At 39.4% G+C, this 26,845-nt stretch overlaps 3 protein-coding genes across 3 annotated transcripts; 1 reads left to right on the top strand and 2 right to left on the bottom strand.

Moving 5' to 3' along the window:
- The first annotated feature begins 924 nt into the window (after nucleotides 1-924).
- On the top strand, nucleotides 925-10,549 carry LOC145777722 (ubiquinone biosynthesis O-methyltransferase-like). The gene is made up of 7 exons (XM_082589161.1): nucleotides 925-1,282; nucleotides 2,511-2,731; nucleotides 5,204-5,336; nucleotides 5,642-5,757; nucleotides 8,794-8,956; nucleotides 9,518-9,677; nucleotides 10,378-10,549. Exons 1-7 carry the CDS (start codon nucleotides 1,193-1,195, stop codon nucleotides 10,521-10,523), a joined length of 1,029 nt encoding a protein of 342 aa, XP_082445287.1. The 5' UTR covers nucleotides 925-1,192; the 3' UTR covers nucleotides 10,524-10,549.
- A 611-nt stretch (nucleotides 10,550-11,160) lies between these two features.
- Nucleotides 11,161-24,009, bottom strand: LOC145777723 (ras-related protein Rab-39B-like). Its single transcript, XM_082589162.1, has 6 exons — nucleotides 21,259-24,009; nucleotides 20,311-21,185; nucleotides 19,653-19,762; nucleotides 18,755-18,935; nucleotides 18,416-18,537; nucleotides 11,161-14,048 (listed from the first exon to the last, which is right to left on the bottom strand). Exons 2-6 carry the CDS (start codon nucleotides 20,434-20,436, stop codon nucleotides 13,928-13,930), a joined length of 660 nt encoding a protein of 219 aa, XP_082445288.1. The 5' UTR covers nucleotides 20,437-21,185; nucleotides 21,259-24,009; the 3' UTR covers nucleotides 11,161-13,927.
- Nucleotides 24,010-24,137: 128 nt separating this feature from the next.
- Nucleotides 24,138-26,052, bottom strand: LOC145777644 (equilibrative nucleobase transporter 1-like). Its single transcript, XM_082589077.1, has one exon. It carries the CDS (start codon nucleotides 25,975-25,977, stop codon nucleotides 24,400-24,402), a length of 1,578 nt encoding a protein of 525 aa, XP_082445203.1. The 5' UTR covers nucleotides 25,978-26,052; the 3' UTR covers nucleotides 24,138-24,399.
- Between the last annotated feature and the right edge of the window lie 793 nt (nucleotides 26,053-26,845).

The raw sequence follows: 26,845 nt of genomic DNA on the forward strand, positions 1-26,845 counted from the left end.
CTTTTGGCTTATCCGCAACACTAGAAGGGTTACGATTTTTTCTGATTTCCAAAATAATGTACATTTTATAGGATATGTAAGAAGAATGAAGTTGGTTTTAAAGTAATTTAAGGTTTTTAGTTGAAAACAAGCGAGCAACAAAGCGTGAAAAAAATGTCAAATTGGCAATTGACCCTTCTAATGTTGGCGGAACAACGGAGTTGCGCGTCCCGGTATCTACCGTCCCTAGTCATATTGCATTGCCGCTATGACTCCTGTGGCAAATATCAGGTTAAACAGTTGCTCAAACAAGAAAATGAATGAATTGTTCAAGAAATGTCGGTAGTATTTGAATATTAAGGTGACCCAAAGTGCCATGCCGAAACTTTGTCAACGTAAGCAAATTTAATGAGAGAAATGAAGGTAAAAAGATCGCTTTTCGTTTTTTTTTAAATTTATCAAGGTAATCACGGACCCCCCAAATACTTTCTCACGGACCCCCAAGGGATCCGCGGACGGCCGCGTTGGGAACCACTGCTATAGATAATAAGACATACAGGGCACCGACACATGGTATCCTGGATACCATAGGTTTTCAGTGTTTTACTTCCAGTGATTGTTGTTGTACTAGGATTAACTTTACTTTTATGCATTGCAGCTGGTGGTTGAATTTAAAATGCTCAACTTCCGGTCCATGGTATCCGCACTTTGCCTTGTTTTCTTGGGAAAAGACTAGAACATCACACGCCCAGGGCGAAAGAGAAAATTGAATTGAGTCCTGTCTTTGTCATGAGTTACCAAGGGGGGTGGGGGGACTTACATACCAGTTCCAGGTATAACCTGTCCCCCCCCCCCACCCCCCATGGTAACTCATGACAAAGACAGGACTCAATTCAATTTTCTCTTTCGCCCTGGGCGTGTGATGTTCTAGTCATTACCGTTTTCTTGTATCGTTCAAATTTTTCATAAAAGTGCGTCGTCATGCGGTTGTATTTGTGATATTCACAATCCGCCCCAATCTGTATTGAGCTGTAAATTTTCTGCAGCTAAACCTTGTACACACACAGTGCGTTCAATTTACAACTGTTTTTCGAAGTTTTCTATATGGAGATTTTTAGTTTGCTTATATAATGAAACATGGAGTATTTTTACTTATTATCTAACAGGAGCAACTGACATCGTCCGGATTTTCTTTTTGGTTCGTCCAAACCCGATGTTGTTGATTTGTGAGAATATTTATTCTAAAAACACTCATGCTTATCATACTACTACTCATAATGTGAACACACATGCTTCTGCAATGGTGGGTTCGATTTTTTATTGCCTTTAAGGACTGTGTTGTAATTTTTGTGCCCACCCAGACAGCGAATCATTGCTAAAATGGTTGATTTTCTGTCTGGGCAGGTATTTTTATGCTCTTGGAAAACTGGTAGTTGTGATATGCAACTCTTCTACAATTTCCTCCACCAATTAATCGCTTTTTACTTGTGTTTTTTAATTCCCAATCTACTCTCTCTGTCCTGTATGCGGAAAGCTCAGGAACTTATTTTGAAATCAGTGGCGTTTATCATTGCACTGAATAAAATGTCGATGCTAGTGAGCTACTCAGCATCTTCACCACTTTGTACAGTGTACACTGACCTTGGAAACTCTTATTTTCTTGCCGAGTAAATTTGTTAATTCAACACAGATGTCGTTTCAGCACTGTACACGTATTGTGCTGCCGCTGTTACGCGATCAAACAGTGCTATTTTTTGTTGTAAAATTGCACTTAAGTTTGAAGCTATGTAGTTGTGATTTGTAGCCACTGCGATGCTTCAAGCACTCGTCGTATCAATACGATTCCCCAAATTAATGAGTCTCATTTTTGAGTGCCTGCTGCTTCGTAGTGTAAGTGAAAACGCACTGTGAGAAGTACAAATTATGAAATTGACTGATAAATACATTCTGTGAATGGAGAACAATTTTATAAGTTTAAAACAGTGGTTATTGCTTGAATCAAATTTTCACGTGCGGTACGCATATAGTGCCAGAAAATATCTCTTGTGTCTGAGAATCTCACTTAGAAAATTATCCGCTTGAAGCGGTTAGCTTACTCGTGTTGAAAAGTACATTGATTCGCATAATAAAATTCAGTTCAAATTATTGAAGAAAATACGTTTTGTGAAAAACTTTACCACCTTATCAGTTCTAGAATAGTAAATTATTTTAAAATGCATTTTCTGCAATTAATTCGAAGCTTGTCATTGAAGCTGTTTTGAAAATGTAACTTAAGTGCAGTGCGCATTGATATAATGCGCTTGAAACCTCTGATGTTGTTGCTGCTTGAGTTTAAACCACAATTGCAATGTCACCTTTGAGCAAATTTCACGTCCCCAGTTTTCAAATATTAGCAGCAACCACTTCAATATTTTTCTAGTGACGCGATAGCAGATGCTTTGCAACCAATGTCTGTCGCATGAAACTTCGATTTTGTTTTCAGAAAAACGACCAATTTCACTCTAGGTAATACATTTGTTCAATATTGGCAGCATTTGTTGTATTTATTGCCACCACTCATGACGTCATTGTGCATGTCATCAAAAAGAACGTTTTCGTCAACTTTTTTCTTTGCCTTCAACCATACAAGATCTTGCAATTCTAAGAATTCTGTGCAAGTTTTCCGCGAAAAGACATCGATTTTTCGCCGTTCCATAGCAACTCAATCGTATTCTGATGACGAGATAGCAAAGTTTTCCAGCTTGGCTTCAAAGTAAGTTGCTGACTTCAATCGAAATATTTTAATATTTTAATCATCGGTTTTATCTTGTATTTGTTAAGTTCCATTGTGGTTCTGATGCATCCGATTTTTGCATTAAAATACATCTGTTTATTGTACTATAACCTGGGCTTTAAAATAAACACGGTTGGCTTTTAAATTTGCTGAAGCTTCGTTGTATTTTGCTAAACGTAAATTTCTTGTAGCCATGTTGGGTTGTTTAGACCTTTTTTCTTTCAAGCCAAATTAGGCGGATTGACGGAGTTGTCTGACTAAGGGGTCGGTCGCACAAGATATTGAAGTCACCGGCTATTCAATATTCATGCAAACCTGTTTTGTGCTCATAGACTTAATTTTAGCGTAATGAAATTCACTCTTTGAAATACCCGAAGATTGCAAGATAATGCATAGCAGAAAACGTCGCCAAGTTTTTCATTTGTGACATGATAAATATCGTGTTCCGTATGCTTATGGTTTCAACAACCTACCATCTTTACCAATACTCTACTACAGGTTTTTTTTTAAGGTTTGGTTTGGTGACCGCTTCTTCTTCGTCGTATGAGCTGTTCTTCTGGACTATATGTTTGGGCATGATGTCATCAGCCACTCGACAGTTTCGTCATCCAGGGCCTTCAGTCCAAGCGCTCCATGTGGTGGTTGATGGATTGGGCAGTCATGGACGACATGATCTACTGTCTGGTCTGTGGCGCCACACTCGCATCCCGGTGAGGGAGCCAGGCCCCATTTGCACATGTCTGAACGAAAGCGACCGACGCCGGTTCGTAGGCGGTTAAGCCGGACCCACGCAAGTCTTGCGAGGGACATTCCCGGAGGGTGGGGATCGACGTCGGGTAGGAAATCACGGAGTCGGGAGGTGTTGTTTTGCCACTCCATGTTCCATGTGTAGTTCGTCCAGTGTGCCGCACTTATTCCAAGATCTTCAACGTTGTTCAGAAGCTGTCGTGCGGCGGGCACAAATGGGTGTCTTGATTTCAGTCGCTGCTGTCCTCCAGGTAGGCGCTGGAATGTACTGTGGAGGAGGTGGTCGGGGTCCAGTGCGCGACGAGCAAGGGAAATCATGGCTCCTTTACGGCGAAGCTCAGCAGGTTGGATGCCTGCAAGGATGGGAAGGCAGTCCGTTGGAGTGGGACGCAGGCATCCAGTCACAGTGCGTAGTGCGTCATTGATGGCGGTGTCAATGTGGCGGGTGTGAGAGCTGCGGCACCACACTGGTGCGCAGTACTCAGCGGTAGAATGGACAAGGGCCAAGGTAGCTGTGCGAAGGGTTTTCGCATCAGCTCCCCAGCCGGAACCCGCCAGCCGCCTCAAAAGTGCAACGCGCGCAGATAGTTTTTTGCGCAGTGACTCCAGGTGTCGTCGGTACGTGAGTGACCTGTCCAGGGTTACGCCGAGGTAGGTGGGTTCGGCGCAGTAGGGGAGGTGTTCGTCATCGGTGGTAATGTTGATCTCACGTTTTGCTTCCTTGTTGTTTAGGTGGAAGGCCGCCGACACTGTCTTTGCCTTGCTGAGCTGTAGCTTCCATTTCTGGAGATATGTTGATATAGTTGACATGTCCTGGCTTAGGTTCCTCTCCATTGACTGCCAATCTCCGGCTGGATGCAGGAGAGCCAGATCGTCTGCATAAGCATACTTCCTGGAGATGGTGTCAGGCAGGTCATAGATGTAAGTGTTAAAGAGGAGGGGAGCCAGGACAGAGCCCTGTGGGACGCCGTTCCTGAGTCGACGTAGTCTACTTCGTCGGCCGCTACCGGTGGAAAGGGTAAAGCTGCGGTTTTGCACAAGTTCCATAATCATATGGACCATGTGCCTGTCAGGAAGGAGACGGAGTAGTTTGCAGGTAAGGCCGCTGTGCCATACAGTGTCGTAGGCAGCCGTGAGATCGACAAACACGGCGCCAGCCTTCTTTTTTGCCGAGAAGCTGTCCTCGATGTCTTGGGTCATCAGGGTGACCTGGTCTACAGTTGATCTTCCGTGGCGAAAGCCGGCTTGTTCCCGAGGGAGCTGAGGGTCTATTATCGGTTCGACACGGGCGTAGATAAGTCTTTCGAGTATCTTGAAGGGGATACAGAGCAGAGAGATGGGGCGGTAGCTCTTCGGATCCCCTGGGGGCTTCTTCGGCTTTGGGACTGCAACCACTAGGGCTCTTCTCCAGATTCTTGGGATGCGCAGGTGACGCAAGCAGCAGGAAAGGACCGCTAAGTAGTTTTAAGAGACCGCAAGTGTTTTATTTAAATACCAAAAAATAGCCATATTTGCTTAAGACATAGCGAGAAACAACCATTACTTTTCTACTGTAGTTGCAAGTCCAAATTTTGGGAAACCGCTGGAGAAATTTGGGGGACCGTTTCGGTACCCCAAAACACCTTAAAAAAACATTGCTCTACTATATTAAGTTCTTATGTAATTGAAAGTTATTTCAATGCAATTATTTCAACTCAACCACAGGTGGTGGAATCGCAATGGAGAATTGCATTCCCTGCATAGCTTCAATGAGATCCGTGTTCCCTTTATAAGGGATAACTTACTTTTCCAAGGGCATGGTGCTGCGCATACGTGCAAGCCCCTTCGTGGTGTTTCGGTGAGTTGCTTGCTTAGACTAAAACTTTGAACTACTGAAGTTTTACAATTGAACTACTATTTGTTTCAAGAAAATTAAGTGGCTGTCAACATTCCAGAGTCGAAACTTATTTTGAGAATTTTATTTTTTTAAAACAAGATTTCTGAGCCATTGTATTTTCATTTGAAATCTAACTTCATTTTTGTCAAGTACTTGTTTTGATTCAACGTCAAAGGTTATTGCCTGGTTAATAAAAACGCAAATTAAACTGTCATTGTCTAGGCTTGCACACGAACACCCCAAAGCTATTATTCTATTTGCTTCAGATCATAGATGTTGGATGCGGGGCTGGAATTTTGTCCGAGAATCTTGCTCGTCTTGGAGCGACAGTGACCGGGATAGACGTTTCGGAAGATGCTATTCATGCGGCCAAGCTGCACAGGTGGGTTCATTTTGTATAACTTACAAAAAAGAAATTGAATCTCTGTAGCGTACCGACCGAGCGGATGAATAGCGGTGGAGAAAAAGAATCTGGCCACCCTATTCTAGTTAGTACTCAAGGCATAGCATAGCGAAAACCTCATTTTCCAATTTCCCTCGTGCTTGGTATCAAGCACGAGACTACACGATATTTACGCTGGGAGCAGTATACTGCTAGCAAGGTAGAATCTTGTTCTTGAATGCTTTCTGGCTATGAAAATTTTCTATGTTGCTTTCATAGTTTTGGCTGCTGTGTACCATTTTTGTGCATTTCAGTGAGGGAATAAAGTTAAATTTTTTCAACCTTAAAATAAAGTCTTATATTTACTTAGGCTCTATACAATACTGAAAGTAAAATAAAACCTACTACAAACGCCATTCTGTTTTAAAAGTAGCCTGTGTGTTAAAGTTCGCTGAACAGTGAATCAAAATGGCCACAATTCGCATCTACATTGTACAATTTTGCTCGCGTAGCATATTGACGAACATAGGTGGGCAAAGTTACTTTCAAAAGTAACTGAGTTACAGTTACTTGGCCAAAATAGTAACTGAGTTACCGTTACAGTTACCGATTTTAAAAAGTAACTAGTTACCGTTACTAGTTACAGTTACTAGTTACTTTCAGTTACTCACAAATCTGAACATAAAATTCTGCACCTGGCCAACTCTGCATGCAAGTCCAGTTTAACCGCAATGTTTGATATATAGTGTTAGAGCCATCCATGCTATAACATAACAGCACGAGTAGGCCTACAAAACCAACAAGGTTTTATTTAAAAAAATATTCAGTGGCTTATAATTATGTTTATTTCCTTTGAGAAATACGAGCATTTCAAAGTGCTCGTCACTCAGGCCTGCCCTTTTGGGCTTTAAAATGTCCTTGCCCAATCGTCGTCGTCGTGTGAGCTTCTGGGGCCGAGAGTCTATTCTTTTACCGCCCCAGATTCACAATGTTCCCGGACTACACTGGAAGGCTACTACAGAGCAGCCAGTCTTTGATTACATCATTCATGACACGCAGACCTTCCACTCCGTTAGGTGGCTTGAAGATGTTACAGTCATTGATGATGTCCGTACCGATAGTTCAATTGGTTAGCGCGTCACTTCTGGAACGAAGAAGCTTCAATATCAAGCTGCACTGGTTCGAACCTCAGGGCATGCTCTTAAACAACGCACGTTAAGGACTGCTCTCCATTTAGCGGCATCTAATTGATGGAATAATTTCCCGGCAACAAGACTTCAACAATCGGAAACTTCACTCTGTCAATATCGGTGACCGGGCCTGGTCAGTGATTTAAAGCCTTTAGTCTACAAGTATGCAAAACTGCCAGGATTAAGTTCTGAAGAAGCTTTGCCAGTCCGAGGATAAAGATTTAATTAATCAATCAATGATGTGGTCTGCGAGCTGTTCCTCGGCACCACATTCACAGGAGGAGGAAGAGCCCATTTCCCATTGGTGCATGGTTGAGCGGAAAAGCCCGACGCCGCACGGAGGCGGTTGAGGCGCACCCATGCCTGTCTTGGTAGTGTCAAGTCGATGGAGCGTGTGTCGGCGTCGGGGATGAACAAATAAAGTCTGGTGATGAACAAGTGCTGCAATGAAAACAATATTTCTACTGCAGCACTTGACGGAAAGGGAGTGTTATGTTTTTAAAACAGTTTTTTCATCGGTCCAATTGTGAATCTGGATCCGCTTAACTTGTCCTCAGGGCCCACTTCCAAATACTCCTGTAACAGATTCAACGCGCATTGCTTTCTTTTCTTGGTTTTTGCGTAAAGTGGTGCAAAAATTCCTCTGTGGCTCTACCTACCACCATCCACTTCAGTGTCGCTGCTACTCCCCTCATCAGCAGAGCAGTTTGCTTCTTCAATTGCTTGAAGCATGTTCTGTTTTATTTTGGTCTTCAGCAGTGTCGCTTAATTGTCAAGCATTAAACACAGATAAGTCTAAATTGTGGGTGGAATGCAGTCGCAAGCTGAAAGTCGCTGTCCTCGAACCAATGACCAAATCTGGTTTGTATTGCTTCCACAAGAACGTCCACCATCGGCAAGCAAACAGCAATGCTGTTGCTGGTTTTAATGTCAGACAATCTTTTTAGAGGCATTGCAAGCGTTACACTAAATGCAATAAATTTCAACTTGTTTAAGGTAACTAACTAACTGACTATAAGCATCAACAAATTGCTTTTAATTGCAGCGTGTTTCTTGATGCTTATAGTCAGTTAGTTAATTACCTTCAAGAAGTTGAAATTTACTGCATTCTTATAAATATTTTCAGGTTCCCGATGAAGGCTTAAGTTAAACCGAAAACGTTTGACTGTTAAACTCATTTGTAAATATGTAAAATATATTATTATAATGCTCAACCCTGTTGTATTGTTGTGTCTTGCCTGTCTTTGGTACATATTGATTAATCGTCAAAAACAATTAATTTAGGCAAATCAGTTATCAAAAATCGCCAAAAAAGAGCCAAATCATAAATATAAAGCTAAACGTATTAAAAAATCGCCAGATTTCTGGACTTTGGCGATAAATTCGCCAATATGGCAACCCATCTCAACCAGACCACAAAACAAAAGTGGAACCGCGCATGCGCAGTGCTGCGCCGATACATCTACGAGAAAAATGCATTATTGCGCAAAACGCAGCAAACACGCACTAAGCAAGACACAAACACGTGCAGAGAAATAAACGGCATTAAAAACTGAAATTTCAATACAAAAGTAACTTGTAACTGTAACTGTTAAAAAAGTGCTAAAATAGTAACTAGTTACCGCGTTTCGTTACTTTTGAAAAATAGTAACGAAGTTACCGTTACAGTTACTCAAAAAGTAACTAGTTACAGTAACTAGTTACTTTTGTAACTAGTTACTGCCCACTTCTGTTGACGAACAATCGAACAAAACCATGCTTTCAAAAGATCCGTTTTCAGTCTTCAGGAACCCGGTGTCAGGAACTTGTATGTGACACGTTTTGAAATCAACTTCTGCTTTACCAGAGACAGCGATCCTGGGTTGACTGATCTGCAGTACCTGGATTCCCCTCTTGAAGACATAGTCGCAGTCGGCTCCCTCAAGTTTGATTGTGTCGTTGCGTCAGAAGTCGTGGAACATGTCCCTGACTTGGACTACTTTATCAAATTATGTGCCACTGTGTTAAAAGTAAGTCTTTAGGCACAAGATGAAACAGAGCTCTCATACAAGGTCTACTGATAGGCTAATTGCAATCACATGATCAACTAAACTTTTCTAAAAAGGAGGCCGGGGGCATTTTGCGGTTAGTTTTCCATTTGAAATGCGGCTTTGTCATTACCGTGACATTCAACGTGACTAATTTTTAGCAACTAAGCATCCGGCTTAGCAAAGAAAGCATCCCGCTAACATCTGCAGACCAGGTTGAAACAGCTGGTTAGTCGGATGTGGCCCGCCGGTCATGAGATAACTTTGCGTGAGATGTAAACAGTTAAAAAGCTGCCTCTTTGCATTCCTTGCAACATCTGACAACTCCAAAATGATGTTAAAAGTTCAGCTGCTGTCACTTTACCACAGTGAATCACATCCACATGTGGTGGGCGTTGTCATATCCCAAACATCAAAATTCGTCATTTTTATATTGATTCAACGTCTGCAGACGTTGAGTCAATGTAAATATGATGGATTTTGCTGTCTGGGATGCGAGTGATATTATCCGCAACCTGATCACCAGTTGCAACTGTTATTCAGCCAAACGGCTCCATATTCATCAGCACCATCAACAAGACGTGGCAGTCTTCCCTTTTGGCGATATTTTTTGCTGAGAATGTGTTAGGAATCGTGCCTAAAGGAACCCACCAATTTGAGAAGCTGGTCTCACCAGAAGAAGTTACGAGTTGCCTCGAAGAAAGTAAGTTGATGAAATATTTTACTGCCCAAAATGGCCGCCCAAACACCACCTGGCCTATGGCTTGCCACTTCGACCTTCAATGCAAGACAAGCGCACATATTTTAACAATTGAGTTTAACTAATTTACAGAAAGAGATCAGTTGTGTGGTTTGTCGTAGGGACTTAGGTTTGTCGGTTTATGTGGAGTTGTAACTTTGCTTCAACGTGGGCTTCCCCAATATATCACAAGATGTATATTGATTATACATCATTACTTTTTTGTGCATACGCTCAAGTGTGTCAGAAGCATAAAGCATAGGTCTGTTCAAATATACTGAATACAATTTTCTTTTTCACTCTCCACTTACACAGATGTCGGGTGATATTAGATCAAATCCTGCTTGAGAACATTAATTTTCTTTAAACTAACGTACGGTATGTGTGGTGTTAATGCGATTCTAAGAATAACTTTTCTCAGCCGATTTGCCATACATGTTTGTTTGCCGTCACTTCAGCAAGCAGTTAAGAAACTTCGTTTATGATCTTGTCATATTTTAGCTTGAAAAAGTCCTAGAAAAGCTAAATACCTTATAAGCAACAAAGAGGAAGCGTACTAACGATTATTTACTTAAGGGGTCCAAACTAAACCCTTGGGTAACCAGAACAGCAAATTCCCTTCAGAAACTCAATTTTAAATTCTAAGAGGTTTTACTGTCATCAGATGGCTGTAACATTCGCAAGGTCCACGGCACAAGTTATAATCCTCTCTTGAAGAAGTGGGACTGGGCTGGTCACACACACCTCACGTACATGCTGCATGCCATGAAGAGTGCCCAGCAAGATCCTTACGACACAGAGGCCAAGTAAAAGACGTGTTGGCTGAGGAACGCGCCGTAAGTTTGCTGCTTATGTGTCGTGGTGATGTTAGACCGTCCGTGTAAGAATCGACGTTTTGCTTATTAATGGCACCAAGCGATTTAAGCTTAGTAATGTCTCATCTGTAAATCTTGCAAAGCATTCAAAACAATTTACCTCTGCTGTACCTATTGTGTAACTTATTCCTAATCGATATTTCAAATCGTCAATTAGGCTATCTTGGAACTATTTCCTGTTTGTCCCGCCAACAGCTCAACGGGATTTTTCGTGAAATTTGAGTAGTCGTCCTTTTTATTTCAGAAAAACCCAAGTGGATTGGTATCAATCAAATTGGCAGCGACAATGCCCAGATCAGCAATCCAACAGACTTGTTCCAGCGAGGGGAAGTTGTTGATAAATCTCCGGATATCGATGTTCCTCTCCGGGGAATACCAGGCTTCCCGCTGTTTTTGTTTTCACAGAATCAGACCATAGTAAATATCGTGCTGTCTGCAAGGGCTGCTCAGATATCACGGGGTGCCATGATATTCAGACAGCCCCTGTGTCTTTCTGCAAGATTACGTCATATCAGTGTTGGACCTTATCGAAATAAACGTTCTTTTTTAAAAACCACTTGTCTGTCGTTTGCTCTTTGTTTACTGTTGAAACGTTAGGTATAGTCACCAGCGTTGCGCAATCTACAATCGGCAGTGCAGAATGTCTACAAAAATAGAGGAAATCACACCAACACAGGATACGGGCGCATGAAAACCAAATTACGCTATGTTCTTTTCACTCGTAAGGATTTTAAAAAGTCTGAGTCGAAGGCCGGCTCGATACGATGCACAATAAAATTTTTGTTTGCAATCTTTTTTCTCCGTATAGAGCTCCACGACTTTACCAGAAAATAGAAGTGTTTGTTAGTTATGAAAGTCGCTGTTTCAATTTCGATCACAACCTCAAAGGAAAAAAAATTGAAAAAATCTGGCAACACTGAAGTCGGAGTCGTAAAGTTTTCGCCCGACTCCACAGCCCTTGATGTATTTGGGTTATTCAAATAACTGAGGGGCCATGATTCCAACACTCAGCGGAAAGAGATAGCACGCTTTGGTTTTCAGGCGATGGTATGTACAGAATATGCTTTGAGAGCGTTTCACCAGCAATTTACGATACACCAAAGAACGTGGAAAAACTCGCGTAGTTTCATTGATACAATGGAATGGACTGACCATTTTACACATGTTGCTGTGAGAAGAGTCAAAGTCTGCATCTTACGTGGTGCAGTGCGAAGAGGCTCACAGTGTGAACAATACATACGACGGTTGTGGAAATACAAATGCAAACGTCAAAAAACAATAGAAGTGTGGATACAACGCAGACACAATTCAGATGATCTAAGATGCAATGAACAACACAAGTAGCTTCAACTGAAAGTCACCTTCTACATGTATCATCATAATCCCAGACAACAAAATCTGTCATGTTTAAATCGATTTAACGTCTGCAGACGTTGAATCAATTAAAAATGATCGATTTTGTTGTCTGGGGTGGTCTCTATTACTTTGATTTAATCCGAGGGGCAACATTGATGAAATTGCAACTAAAAACTTGTTTTAGAAAAACATACGGAAATTGCTAAGAGACTCCATGTGTGATACTGTACTGAGGTGTACCAGTTACAAACCACCTCACATAACACGAAGCTCGCGTGTTGCTTCCCTTCAAACCATATGATCGCTGCAACAGCACCGTCACTGTGCTTGTGGACAGCGTTGGCTCGCATGAAGTGAAAGTGACATCACAGAAAAGACCTATGCAGCAAATTGGCTCAAAACTTTGTGCAAAAAATATCGCCTGATAAAGATAAGCAGTTTGATAACGGTCAAAACAGTTTACATAACGCAAAGGTTGAATATTTGTTCAGCGGTGACAAACTGGTCGTGTCCGATTGGTAAAGTAAACAGCGACATTTAATTTGCGGAAATTGTCGTCGCTTTAGTACACAGCGATAGCAAAATAAAACAAAAATTACCATAACATGTGCGCACCATATGTGCAACCGTGAAAGGGATAGCAATGACTAGATTTCCTCTTTTTGTGTAGGTTGGTGAGCATTATAGGTAAGAAAACATTGCATATAAATAATTGAACACATCGATCAAAAAAGCCAATACTGATCTTATGTCGGATAAACTAGCAGTTTCATTACTGCTAATTAATAGTTATGTTAGTAGATTAAGAACAAGTGTATTTAGTTTAGTCAAGGCGTTTGGTCAGTCTTGGTTCTGACTGACGCGAAACGATATCGAATGTTTTATATACAAACAGCAACTCCCAAACAAAAAACATTTCATTTGACGAGAAAAATCAAACCAAACAGACAGCAAATATGCGATTAGAAGTGCTCGTTGAAAAAAAATTAATCTACCTTTCCTACCAGGTATAATAATTTCTCAGCACTTTTTTATGAAAAAGAAAGGGTAGATTTGCTGCATATCCTTTTCATATCAAGGGCAAGCCGACGCACCATCTACAGTCTACACCTGCGTCAACTAACACTGATCACTTGAAGGGTTTTGCACACAGGCTTATGATTACAAAACAACATATAGTAGCAAAATAAAAATAGAAAAAAAAACGCATATGTCACAACAATAAAAAATGAAAAACAACAACTTTTAATGGATATCACAAAACAATGGACACAATGAATCGAAATAAAAAAAAAACAAACAAGCATGCAAACACTGAGAGATAAGAAGTCACAGAAAAGTTTCGCCTTCGTCGGGCTAAAGTGTTTTCCGTGCAACAGCAGTGCATCAGTGGTTTAGCAAAATCACTTTAGGAAACAAGTAAAAAAAACTGGCTCCATGATGTACTTTTGAGAAGTTGAATGTATTTGAAAGATATACTGCAATTGGTGAGTAAATTGCAGGCAACAAAGTGTACAAATCTTGAAGAACAACGTAAACTAAAGCATTTGAAGCCAAGATGAGGTCGTTGAAGCTTTGGCGGCTGTTCAAATATCACATTGCATTATTTTCTTGCTTTTTTCACACTAACCCTATCACACCAAATATGACATTTTTAACCAACTTATATAACACAATACGACCGTTCCGACACTTCCCCTCCAGGGTGTCATGAGGTTGCAACGACCTCATGTTGTGCTTTAAAGTTTAAAGAACCTCGAACTTTGATTATGCAAGCGCTTATAATAATAAGCAGAGCCCTTTGTAATAAGCAGAATAGCATCTTTGTTGAGAGTTTGCCTGAATACGACTTGCAAAAATATACAACTTTTGATGTGACAAGGGCGATAGAACGGTGCGTGTGGAGGAAGAGAGACCAATAACATTTCATGCTGTTGACGTTTAGCTGCTCGAGAAGGTTGGATTTGGAAAGACGTGGGAATGTCAACAGCACCCGGATTTTTTCTTTGCCTTGCCATCCAGCGACTGAGATTCGTTTGGCACAAGTCCACACTTGACGCCTTCCCAACCGTCTTCAGAGGTAATTTCACCGGACTTCACCAACCTGAAAAAATCAAACTGGATAAAAGCAATGACATGAAAGCAGATGCGCCACAAACACATCAGAAATCAACGCTTGTACCCTTTTCTAGTGCTCAAATTCTCAAAGAAAGCTACTGTCCGCTCACCACATGTATGGAAACGTTGTTTTTTTTACGCAGAAAAGCTGTAGCTGATGATCCAAACAATGCCACTCGGTTCTATGCAATAAGTCTAAAAGCAGCGCCGCTTTCCTGCAGCGACACGAAACGTTTAAACATATAAAACTTGGCAACACGCAACTGCACTATTAGAGAACAAAAGTAACAAATTCAATGCTTTAAAGCAGTGGTTCTTAACCTATGGGTAATTACCCACATGTGGGTAATTTGAAGATAGCAGGTGGGTAATCAGCTGAACCAGAATATATAGAATTAGATGTAACAAACAATGTCACAGCTGTAAGTGGTAAAGTTGCTTTATTACTTACACTTTTTTTGATGTTTTGAGTCCCTTCAAAACAACCAAACAAGCACAGTGATATTTTATCATTTTTAAAATTGTTTCGTCATAGTAATTTATTTTCTCATCAGTTTTGTCGCCGGTTTTATGTATTTTATTTTTGTGACATAATAATAAGATTTTTCTTGTATAATAATCAGTTCAGTTACAGTTGTTTTATGAGCAAGCTTGATGGCTGCGTTGCTGTTTGAAGTAGTATAGCTAAGTGTACATTTAGAGTTAGTGTTGAGACGAGCGAGCTATATTCTTTTGAAGATGAAAGCTTGGAAAAATTCTGGGGAAAGCATAACCAAAAATCACTAACATTGTTGACCATGTAGCCTATATATATTCTACTTATCTCTGTAAATCAGCAATTTCAAGTGTTGTTGCTTTTTGAAATCAAAATCCCGAAACAAGCTGTTAGATCTGGAGTCAGATTTGAGTTGTGCAGTATCCAAAATCGCACCCAATATTGCATCGATTGTACACAAAAAAACAAGAACAAATGTCTCACTGACACTATTGATGTCGTTCTTTGCATTAAATGTTATTTTTGTTGAATAACGCTGTTCTATATTTTTAATACGGCAAAATAGATAAAATTAGATTTTGGGTAATCGGACTTTGATCTGGACAGAAATGGGTAATAAGGGAAAAAAGGTTAAGAACCCCTGCTTTAAAGGGTGGGGAAACCCAAATTAACTTTTTGCGAGTTTTTTGTTTCAGCGTGATGTCATTGTGTACAACATGCGTTTTAGCAAAAAAAAATCCAAATTTTGTTGCCCTTGTCTCGCTAAGGCCGCTTTTGTTTGATACCCGTTTGCGAGGTCTCGTTGCGCATCAAGCTGTGACGCTGTACGCTGTGACGTCACAAGGTACATATAGCTGTGGCCAAAAGTTTAAGACCAGACTTGATTTATCACCATTTTTGCATTACTTCAAAATACTGCATCAGATATTGTTTCAGTTGCATCATCTTTATGCATCATCTTATATCTGATGCAGTATTTTGAAGTAATGCAAAAATGGTGATAAATCAAGTCTGGTCTTAAACTTTTGGCCACAACTGTATGTACCTTGTGACGTCACAGCGAACAGCATCACAGCTTGATGCGCAACGAGACCTCGCAAACGGGTATCAAACAAAAGCGGCCTTAGCGAGACGAGGGCAACAAAATTTGGATTTTTTTATTGCTAAAACGCATGTTGTACACAATGACATCACGCTGAAACAAAAAACTCGTAAAGTTAATTTGGGTTTCCCCGCCCTTTAAGCTGACTTGCATATGCTGACAAGCATCACATGCTTCCGGCAACAACAGTGTTGCCTTGATTCATCCCGCTTGCAGATCGAGAGATCACGTGCCTGGATATTGTTTCCCGCCCATAACTTTTGTAAAACTTTAATAAACATTCTTGCGTCATTTCTCGCTGATATTTGTGACGTCAACTGTACTGCAACGAGGTGTTGGAGAGGATATACAACACTTTGCTTTCAACTATGACATCACGGTTCCACAGTCGGCAAAGACACAAAACTGGCAAAACATTCTTGCGTCATTTCTCGCTGATATTTGTGACGTCAACTGTACTGCAACGAGGTGTTGGAGAGGATACAACACTTTGCTTTCAACTATGACATCACGGTTCCACAGTCGGCAAAGACGTGAACAACCCGATGAACTGAAAAAACACCTCTACAAGATGTGTAGGCTGCCGTGTTTTCAAGCTTACAATGTTCTGCTTGTGCAGTGTACCAACTATAACCGGAATCTTATCTTTACTTTTCTTGGATCTTAGTGCAAAATGCAAAACCACAGTTCTATCTAATGCGATGCATTGAGAAGCGATGGAATAGCTCATTGAATTCATAACCAGCTATATGCAAGACTAATACCACATCAGTCTTCATTATCCATTTAAACCAACAAGTCAATTTTAAAAAGTTAAACAAATTACTGCCAACGCACCACATCAGAAAGTTGGTACATCAACATTACATCAAAACAATGTAATGTGCTACGCCAACCGCGTACAGTATTTATAATCGGCAGGTCGCTGCAGCAAATCAGTGCTTTGATCGGTAGACACTTAAAAGATTCCACAATTTCCCCGACGAACCAGCTGACTGCAATATTTGTAATCCTTCTAGCACTCAAACAGAGAAATGATTCTTGCTTTGAACTTTGCTTGGTAATGAAAAAAGTAATGGAAGCGGTAGGAATCGAACTCACGTCACCAAAATGATGATCTCCCAAACCCTATCGAACAAACCATTATGCCAATCTGCAGCTACCCAATCGCTCGTTTACTATCAAATCTTCGTATCAAAAAGTTTCGAAAAAGACGCTCACAATATCACGTGGTTGCTGCAGCCATCTGCAGGTTATAAATACGCCAACCGGAACAGGCTTCATGCCTATTTCAGCACAGTTGGAAAGTCCAAGCAATTCGATTCCATCTCAAATATTTTGTTTATCTCAACTGCTTTGGACTAATGTTAACACACAATTTACAACCCCGATTCCTCGTGTCAGCAGGTAATTCACAGAACAATCGCTTTGAAATGGTATGGTGGGTGCAGAATGCAAAGTATCGTAGTTGTGCAAAACATCGGCATCCGTATTGCTCTGTTCCTTTCCTTTCTACGTGCCGCTCTAAAAATTCCATCCCAGAACTGATTCCAGGAAGGCAATACAAGGTACTCTAGCGTTGACTTTGTTCAATTGTTTCGCGTCCGACAGTCGTTTTTAGCCAGCAAAATCTGGCGTTATACCAACGTGTGTTGCAATGAAGATGAAGACACTGACTAGGCTATAGTTTTCGAAACGATTGCTGCACATGAGTTGTTGCTGCATTTGAGGATCATCTGAATTATTGAACCTGCGCCACATTGACCAAGCATTCCAACCATGTCTGTCTTGAGCTTGCAATTTGTTTTAGCATTCAGATAAAGAAACTGAAAGTTTACGAAAGAGAAATGGTTTGTTCTCTGACTTGGTGATGATCGATAACTTCTAATTGATGATCACTTGTTACAAGGATAAAGTGCAACGAACTTGACCAGAAGTTCCCAGGTAAAAGTTGATTTCTGGTTGAAAAGAAATTGGAAGTCACAGAAAAGATTCACAAAACTGGCAATTTAAATTCACTGTTTTTTCGTTGACTTTCGCAATTTGAAACAAAAGGGTAGAAACCTTTGAACGATGCAAAACTTGGCTGGCTTTATGTTGATACACGGCACTGAACATGAAAAAGACGTCCCTTGATAAAAGTGTCCTTTTCAGTGAGTGCTTTTGTAAAAACCAACGAATCGAACAAAAGAACGGCCGGCTGGATTAGAACAGGTGCTGTGCACTTTAATTGGAAAACTAATCAGTACTATTGGCAAAGCAAGGCATAGCAATGAACAATCATATTCAATTCAATCTATGACTTATGCTTCATTAATGGAATGGCTTGTGGCAAGTCAGCTCTGAAAACCGTGGCTGTATGCCAATAGAAAACCTCATGGATGCTTTTCCCAGCTGTCAATTGTAAAAATTTCGATCATTCTCGGTTACTCTTCTTGTCCTTTCACCTTATGCAACACCTGAAGTTTCTATGAAACTGTAACTTCAGCATCGCAGTCAGCAAACCTAGGCAGAAAGTCAGTCATTTTTTACATTGATTCAACGTCTCCAAACTCAGAATCAATGCACAAAAAAGAAATGATTTGCTTGGCTGAGAGGATAAGGAATGACGCTTGTGGGCCCAAGATATTTCAGCATTTCGTCAACAAATGTTGAAAATACAACAATCAAATGTAGTTTCTGCTTTACACAAACCAAAGGCGCATTCCTTACGTCATTTCAATGTTTTTAGACCATGATTTTCCGGCATGCATACCTGTATATCAGCTCGGTAAGAAGTAGGAACGCTTTTTCCACATGAACTCCCAATTTAGCGGACGTTTCTACGAAAGGCATTTTATGGGAACGAGCAAACGCGGCTGCTTCCTCTGTACAAATCTAAAACAACGAAATGTTTAGTCACAAGAAAGTACCCAGATAGTAAATCAGTCGTTTTTTACATTGATTCAACGTCTGTAGACGCAACATCGAAACCAGGAAACTACAACAAAGAACAGAAAGTCTATTTTTCAACGACAATGAACAAACAATTACGCAACAAAGGTTGCAGAATCATACTACATTCTAAAAACGTCATAAAAGCATTCAAACTAACCGATCGGTTTTCTTCCAGGTCCTTTTTCTGACCAACAAGTGCAAACGATATGTGACGAGGTGCGACGTGTAACCTGGCTTCTTCTGCCCATTTACAAACATGATCAAAGCTATCCCGATTGGAGATGTCGTACACCAGCAATGCACCGACCGAGTTGCGGTAATAGGATCGGGTTATGGACCTGCGATACCAAAAGCTTCTATAACCAGCAAGCAAAAACTCGTTTTCCATCGTTTCCTCAACGTTTAACAACGTACGAAAAGGATAAATTTGCTGGCCGGAAAGAAACGATGAAGTAAAAGGTGACGGAAATGCAACGTTGATGAAAGGATCTCGTGGTGGTCAGCGAATTCTATTTCCAAGACTATTAGGTAAGCAAAACTGTGAAGTCACGATTCCGACTCCTCGGTTTATAACTGGCCGACTACGAGTTCAGTGTTGCCAAATTTTTTTCCTTTTTATCTTTTTTTGCCTAACTTGTGATCGAAAACTTTTTATTGCTCATCGTTTTGCATGTAGTCGGAGAGCCTTTTTATTAACGACTCCGACTCAGAAAATGCCAAAACCCCAGCGACTCTACACTAGAAGTCTGGTAACAAGTGCAGTGAGTGGGCATTATCTTGAACAACTGCATTGTCAGCTGAATATTGTCTTCGACTCTAGTGCTGGTAGCGTGGTAGGCTTGGGTTTGATTCCAGGTCGGGTCAAACCTAAGACTTAAAAACGGCATCGATTGGGTTCTTTCTTGCATAACGCAGTGAGGTCATACATGATGTCAGGTAATACATGATGTAATGACATGGTAAATATGATAACAATTTGAAAATGAGCACTGTCGCTAGAAGACCTGACCAGGTGTAGAGCGACAACAAATAAACCATAACAATATTATTGCCACCTGAATCTCTCTTGACCAGCCGTGTCCCATAGCTGAAGCTTGATTCTCGTGGAAGGCGCAATTTCAACGAGCCGCGAATAGAAATCGACTCCAACGGTTGGGTCGGATACCTAACCCAGTGCATTATGATTTTATTAATTGACCATTACTCTGTGACTTCATCAAAATTGAGGGCGAATGTTCAAAAAAAAGCCGGTGATGTGTAAGCGACTCAGACAGCTATCACGGCCTACTAGAAGTTTTAGCAGCTATCTAGGAAAATACTTTACGGAAAAAAAATTTCCAACAATCATTTGTGTAAGTTTTAATTGAATAAAATGTACTGAAGCTGCAATGTTTATAAGACGCTCCAGTTTCTGCCATTGTTAAAAAGAAACAAAGCTTAATACAGCGACGTATTGGATAGGACATAGACAGAGTTTGTTTAATTGACGCCACCAGCCCACCACTAAAAAACTTGAATGTAAATTATCTAGCAATGATAACAGTGTTCCAGAGATATTTTTCGTGACAATCAGCAACCCAAAACCATCCATGCAAAATGCAATTGACTTTAGCCAGATCTTCTTGTAAAAATTGATTATAATGAGTTTCAAGTTTAAGAAATTCGTATGCTCTCAACATTCTCTACAAAAAATATATAACAAGTCTTGGATACCTCGAGAAAACATCCATCGGTGAACCTTCTCAGCAATGCAGACTTTCCCACCGTGGAGTCACCAAGTAGAACAATGCGGAATTGATAAGCCCATATAGTGTCTGAGCTTGCTATTAAGTTGGTCATTTTGAAACAGTTACGGTAATAAAGTTCTACACAACACAAACAACATGAAAATTTAGCAAGTGACAAAAATCAAGCACTCAAGCAGCACATTCATTCGAATAAATTAAGGCGAAATAACATGTAAACGATAAGCAATGAAATAAATTCGAAATCAAACGCTAAAAGAAGATCCCTCGTTTTCCACATAGCGGCTTCAAGACAAAGGCATGATGTGGGACTAAAATCAGTTGAAGTTGCCACTTTATATGCAAAAATTACAACTTTAGCTGGCTGGGATAAGAATGCTAAAAAATTCCATGCATTGAAATGGCTCTTCTACAATATCTTTTTTAAACTTTTTATGATGACAGGTTTTTGCAGTGAAACTTTGTGAGCATTTTTGATGCTTAGATTTAGGAACAGTTTGCACCATACTTATTTTGTGGTCTTATAAACAATGTAGTGCTGTATAGCTAGTTAACGTTAGCGCTATTTGAGCGTTGGCGTTGCAGCTTGAGTGGGCATAGAATACGAAATACATAAGTACGTAGCGGTAGTACTGTATTACAGTATTACACGCTTGAATAAATACGAGACGAAATAAAAATTGTTCATGAGATATAAAAGAATTCCATTTGCATTTGTTCTGTTCGCACGTACTCTGTCTGAAGAACTGGAATTCTTAATCAAAATTAATACACTGCACATGTCCAAGTTCGAACAAAAAGCACGTTCGAAAGACAATTCAAACTTTGGCGATATTCTTTGGCCTATATTCCGATAGCCTAGCCGATAGCCTTTGGCCTATAGCCTATATTCCGATAAACTTTGGCCTATATTCACAGGCCTTGCCAAGGTGCAAAACTATCACAATGACTGAAGGCCGATAAAATTTTGATTTTAAACTCAACGTGAAACGAATTTCATATGTCTTTGAAATGATAGAATCCAAAGAGTCAAAATGTGACCACTGAATCTCAAATCTCCCTTGTTACCAGTGTTGCCAGATGCTCATTATATTTTAAACATACTTGCCAAAATCTAGTCTAATATTTATATGGTAAACATAGCACGAAAGTAGCTTAAAATCACACAAAATATACACCATGACTATACCTTAATTATCGACTACTATTCAAATTATCAATATATTAACGATTTTGGCTGCTAACAGATCGGCCTTCAGTCATATTTGAAGCTGCACGTTGACATGGTTTGTGAATCTACATATAGGTGGCCATGATTCAAACGCAAGCGAGCAGCTAGTGTGTTTTGGCAGATGCCCACAAAAAAACAAGCAGCAATAAGAGTGCAGCTTAATGACGCAAAAAAGCAGTTTGATGAACAGCAATTGATCACAATCGCAACATGTACGAGAGCAATTAAATCATTTTTTCCTCTAAAATACTAACGTTTCACCAAAACAATATGTAGTTGAACGTTTTAGGTTGGCAACAATAATTCGCTAATCAAGAATAAGTTGGGTCACTTGATAATACTGTGCGATAAAACTTACTTAAAACCAAGAAAAAAAAGTCTATCGCGTCACAGTTTGCACAGATAGTTAGTGCATCAAAAACAGCGTGAGTGTAAAAAAAAACACACATCGTCTTCTCACGATGTTACGTATCAGGAAGGAAGCAGTTAAGAGTTACAATGGTTGTTCATGTTCTTTTGACCAGGTCATAAATATTCGCTTAGCCTTGATAAATCGACAACACAAGTTCTAAACTTTTCAGTGCTCAGAAACTTGATCAATAACTTTTAATGAATCATTCCGTAAAATAAAAAACTTTGCATTACGCTATTAGCTGTTTTACCTCGACATTGCACCAACAAGGTAAGGCACAATTTTGTAATGATTATATTTGAATAAAAAGCTAAATACCAATACCGCAAATATTTAATCTCAAAATTTATTAAAAAAACACTGGTTTCTTGGATGATTTATGACAAATTTTTGATAAAAGCGACTGCGGGGAAAAAATAAGTCCAAAAATTTAACAAGTATGTTTAGTGAACCAACAAGCTTGTTGGGTACGCAATCACCATAAAAACTTCCGTCTGGTAACAGAAAAAAAGGACTAAACAGTCAGCACTTTGGTATATACAGAATATCACAGGCACAACACAATACACTGCTATGTCTCCAACCTAGACTGGTTACGTAACCAGGCACCCCTGAGTAAGGAGCTTTCTCGTTGACTAGCGATATGCAGAATTCTTTTTGTTCAAAATGTTAAGTGAAGCAAAATTCTACACGAAGAAACTTAATCGAAACACGGCAAAAAAACAAGTGTTCAAATTGCTGTCCATTGAAGCAAACCCAGAAGATCATTCGACAATCGTAACAAGTGAGACGCATTGAAGATTGCAGTGAGGAATATAAAAAATACTGCAATCCTTCACTTTGACGAACATAAATATGAACAAACAGGCTTTGATCTTAGTGTGTCTGGCTACAACTGTTTCAACTAATCAGTTTTAACTTGTTATGATTTTTCCATTCTACCACAAAGACTTGCTCCCCTGGTATATAGTAGAGTTGTTGTAAAATATATCGACAAATTTTAGATAATCTTAAGAACAGCTAAATTAAAAATGCACTCCAGATGATTGTTGGGCTGTAGAGACAGGAATCGCGTAAGTGGACTGGGATATTTTACACGCCTTTATTAATTTTCAAGAAACGCATCACTTGTCTCACGAGTCAGTCAGCTATCATTGCTGATACCATTCTTTAAATCACAGCACACTTATTTATGTTTGCCGTGCTCATACTACGTTTAATTCAGACTTTAGCAAGTTAAAAACAAAAATGAAAGCTATGTACATTTGTACAATGCCTGACGCCATATTAAAAATACAATTCTACACAATAGTTGTGGTTCAACTAAAGGCATAAAAACACTCCACACTTCTACAATTCAAAGAAAGCAAATCATGCAAAGCTGAATGCTTGAGAGATTCTCGGCACAACAAGCATAGAATTACTGACTTGACTTTAAAAAAAATTCAGGTATGGTAATTTTGTTTTTTTAAATGCCAACAAGTAAAATATGGCATAAAAACAAAGCTTACGGAATCTCTCAAAATTATAATATTTTGCGACTGGAGATCACTAAACTTTCAGCTTCTAATCCATAAGGAGCTGCAAGTTCATCATAGAACAGTTGAATTTTGTTTGCACCATGTTTAAAAAAACAAAACTTTATTTGCAAATGTAATCTTATATTATACTTGATTTTTTTCGTCTACAACTGAGTATTAAGCAGAAAGAGCAAAATATAACAACTCATCACTACAGCCACAAATGGTGTACCAAAACTAGTATGGAATATTTACAAATCATCTGATAAAAAGTTAAAAACTACACAAAATTAAACGCATGCACCATGCACACAGTTTGCTTAATAACACAAAACTTCAAAGAATTATTATTCACAGGTAGCTAATCGCACAAAGCATAACAGACACCGTGTTTCAACTCGGTATTTATATTATAATTATTGAAAAGAACACATCAAAAGAAAACTGATAACATTATGTAACTTACTTTTTTTTTGGAAACATTATCTCAAGCAAAAAAGCGCTTGATCAGAAGAGAGAAAATAACAATTTCCTGCTTTCATTCTAATCTTGCAGCAATTGGGTGTAAAGTGAAAAAAAAAACTGAAAACAAGTGATCATTGTAAGAAAATTTGGTGGTTGAGAGGTGTCAAAACAGAAAAGTTAAGAATATAAAAACACAAGATCAGAATAAAAGATAGGAAAGAATGCACAGATATCAAAGAAATGCTTTCTTAACGAGGAAAATACAACTGCAAAAACACACAAGCATCAACGAGTATTGAGGTACAATATACCAGTTTAAAATAAAGTTATTGTCAATCAGTTTACCATATGTGATGTAGTCAGAACAAACCTACAAAAATGCCAATGACAATCAAACTGCATCCTTCAAAATCTTGATGTTCTTAGATTTCATGCAAGCTCTCCCTTTTCGGTTTCATCAGAATTGACTCTCAATAAACTATCTCCATTTGTAATACTGCCATCCTTTTGATTCTGAAACTTTTTACTGTTGATGTAGAGAATAATCGGATGTACGTAAGTGATAGCAGAAACAAACAAGAAGATCAAATTAATTACTAAATAGTTTTCTTCAAAAACTCGTAGAACCAAACTGAATAGAGGAAACTGCAGAAGAGCAATAATCCCACCCACTGTCATTGTTAACCCGTACAGTTTCCCAAAGTGTTTTGCTGGAAAAAGAAGAGCAAGAAAGCTGGAATTTCCTCCATAAAGAAAAGACCTAAACAAAACCTGTACCACAAAGGATAAGTATTGTATCTTTACAGATGGCACTAAAAGCAGTACGGAAAACAGTATACCCCATGAACTTGTAGTAAATGCAGAGAGAGCAGTGGCTTTGGAATACACCACTGCCATATTGCTGCAAGACCTCCTCAATCTCTGAATTGCCATATCAATTAGTAATCCATTAAATGGAGCAAAAAAGATCCCGAAAAACTGACAAATTCCAAAAATACTCAAATAATGACTCAATTCTGTACTATCGCTGGGTAGAATACTTTTCATCCAGCTAAACAAAGTACCTAAAAAGAAGTAATTTCTCAACTGCAATAAACCAAAATGCAGCACGTTTGTCCAAAATCGTACAGTTTTAACACAGTCCCAAAAACTTTTTTCTTCCTCCAATGTGACTGCTTTTGTCCTTTCATCTGATTCATCAGAATCATTTAATCGCATCTCTGTAGCATCTGGAGACAACTTCTTTTTTTTACAGTCAGGCAATCCATACTGAAATCCCTCTTTTGGGAGAGGATGGGGAATGTGCTTTCGAGGCATGAGAACAAAAGTACGAAACCACAAAAACACTGTACACCATGCGATAAATTGGAAAATTGAAGACAGATCAATTCCATTTTCATATGCTACTTTTACGAGCAAGAAGACAACTGATGATGAATCCAACGCACCATTTAACAAGGTTATTATGGACGATCTGGCTGTGCCGAATAAAGCCCCTATCTGCATATTAGTTACCAAAAGTAAGATACCACCAACCGATAAGCAACACATGGCAGGGAACAATAAATAGGCTGCTTCAACAGTCGCCACTGATACTAATATTGCACCAATGGTAATAAGGATGGTAGCAATTATTCTTGCCACCCATGTTCCAAATTTATCAAAGATAATACCATTTGGAAATGTTGAAAATGCTAGCAACACGCTTGCAACAGTGAAAACAAGATTAAGACTTTCATCTTGAGCATTGCAATGAGCTGGTGAAGAATTTGCTTTAGTTGGAGATGATGTAAAAAGTAAAGAACTTGGAGATGTAGGGCTTGTTGAAGAGTTGGAAAGTAGTGTATTTTCTAATGCAGTTGAATTTTCTACATTGCAAGAATTAAAATAACCTATGCTTGTTAGTACAAAGTTGATAGAAGACCACCCAAAAATTAATCCAGAAAAGAACAGTTGCTCAATAACAGCAGTAACAAGACTGAATATGTATTGAAGTCTGTATTCCATAACAATATTCAAATGTCGATTCAACTTTGTCTCTGGAAAATAAAGGCAACTAGAAACTTCTGCAATGTTACAAAAAACAACTGTTTGGCACTGAAGTCGAATAAACTAACAACCTGTTAAAATTATAATAATACTGATGAAGCAAAAGTAATACTGATGTACTGATAAGTATAACTGATAAGTAATACTGATAAGTACTATAAGTGTAATTAGTAGTAGGCTATTAGCAAAGGTGAGCAAAGTTACTTTCAAAAGTGAGTTACAGTTACTTGGCCAAAATAGTAACTGAGTTACCGTTACCAATTTTAAAACGTAACTGGTTGGTCTGGTCTAGGTCTGCATGCAAGTCTAGTTTAACCGCAATGTTTGATATATATAGTGTTAAAGCCATCCATGCTAACTAGGGTGTTGCGTTTTTCAAAACATTTTTGAATCTCTTATTGGAAGTATGATTTTCTGACCGGAAATGGCGTGAAACGACACCAGAAGAAAAAGTTTTATATTTTAGATGTCCCACGCTCACCCCAAAAATTTTGCATTTTGCCGCAAATAAAGATATCTTTAAGCGCATGTAAGATCTATGTTTTACATGATAACCCCATCATGTTGGGTACCATTTTGATCAGGATTTTCATGGGAATGCATTGCACGGAATGGCTCGATTCGGTGAGTCCGATTCGGTGAGAGCCTTTTTCGGTGAGAGCCCTATTCGGTGAGTTTTTTTTTTTAAATTATTGCACGCCGTAGCCTAATTATCATTGCCGTTATAGGGTTAGGGGATAGGGGTTAGGGATTAGGGGATAGAGGTTAGGGGGTTGGGGGTTTTTGGGGTTGGGGTGGGTTTTTGGGGTTGGGGGTTTTTGGGGTT

The sequence above is a fragment of the Aplidium turbinatum genome, chromosome 9 (assembly GCF_918807975.1).
Source record: "Aplidium turbinatum chromosome 9, kaAplTurb1.1, whole genome shotgun sequence".
Taxonomy (NCBI): Eukaryota; Metazoa; Chordata; class Ascidiacea; order Aplousobranchia; family Polyclinidae; genus Aplidium; species Aplidium turbinatum.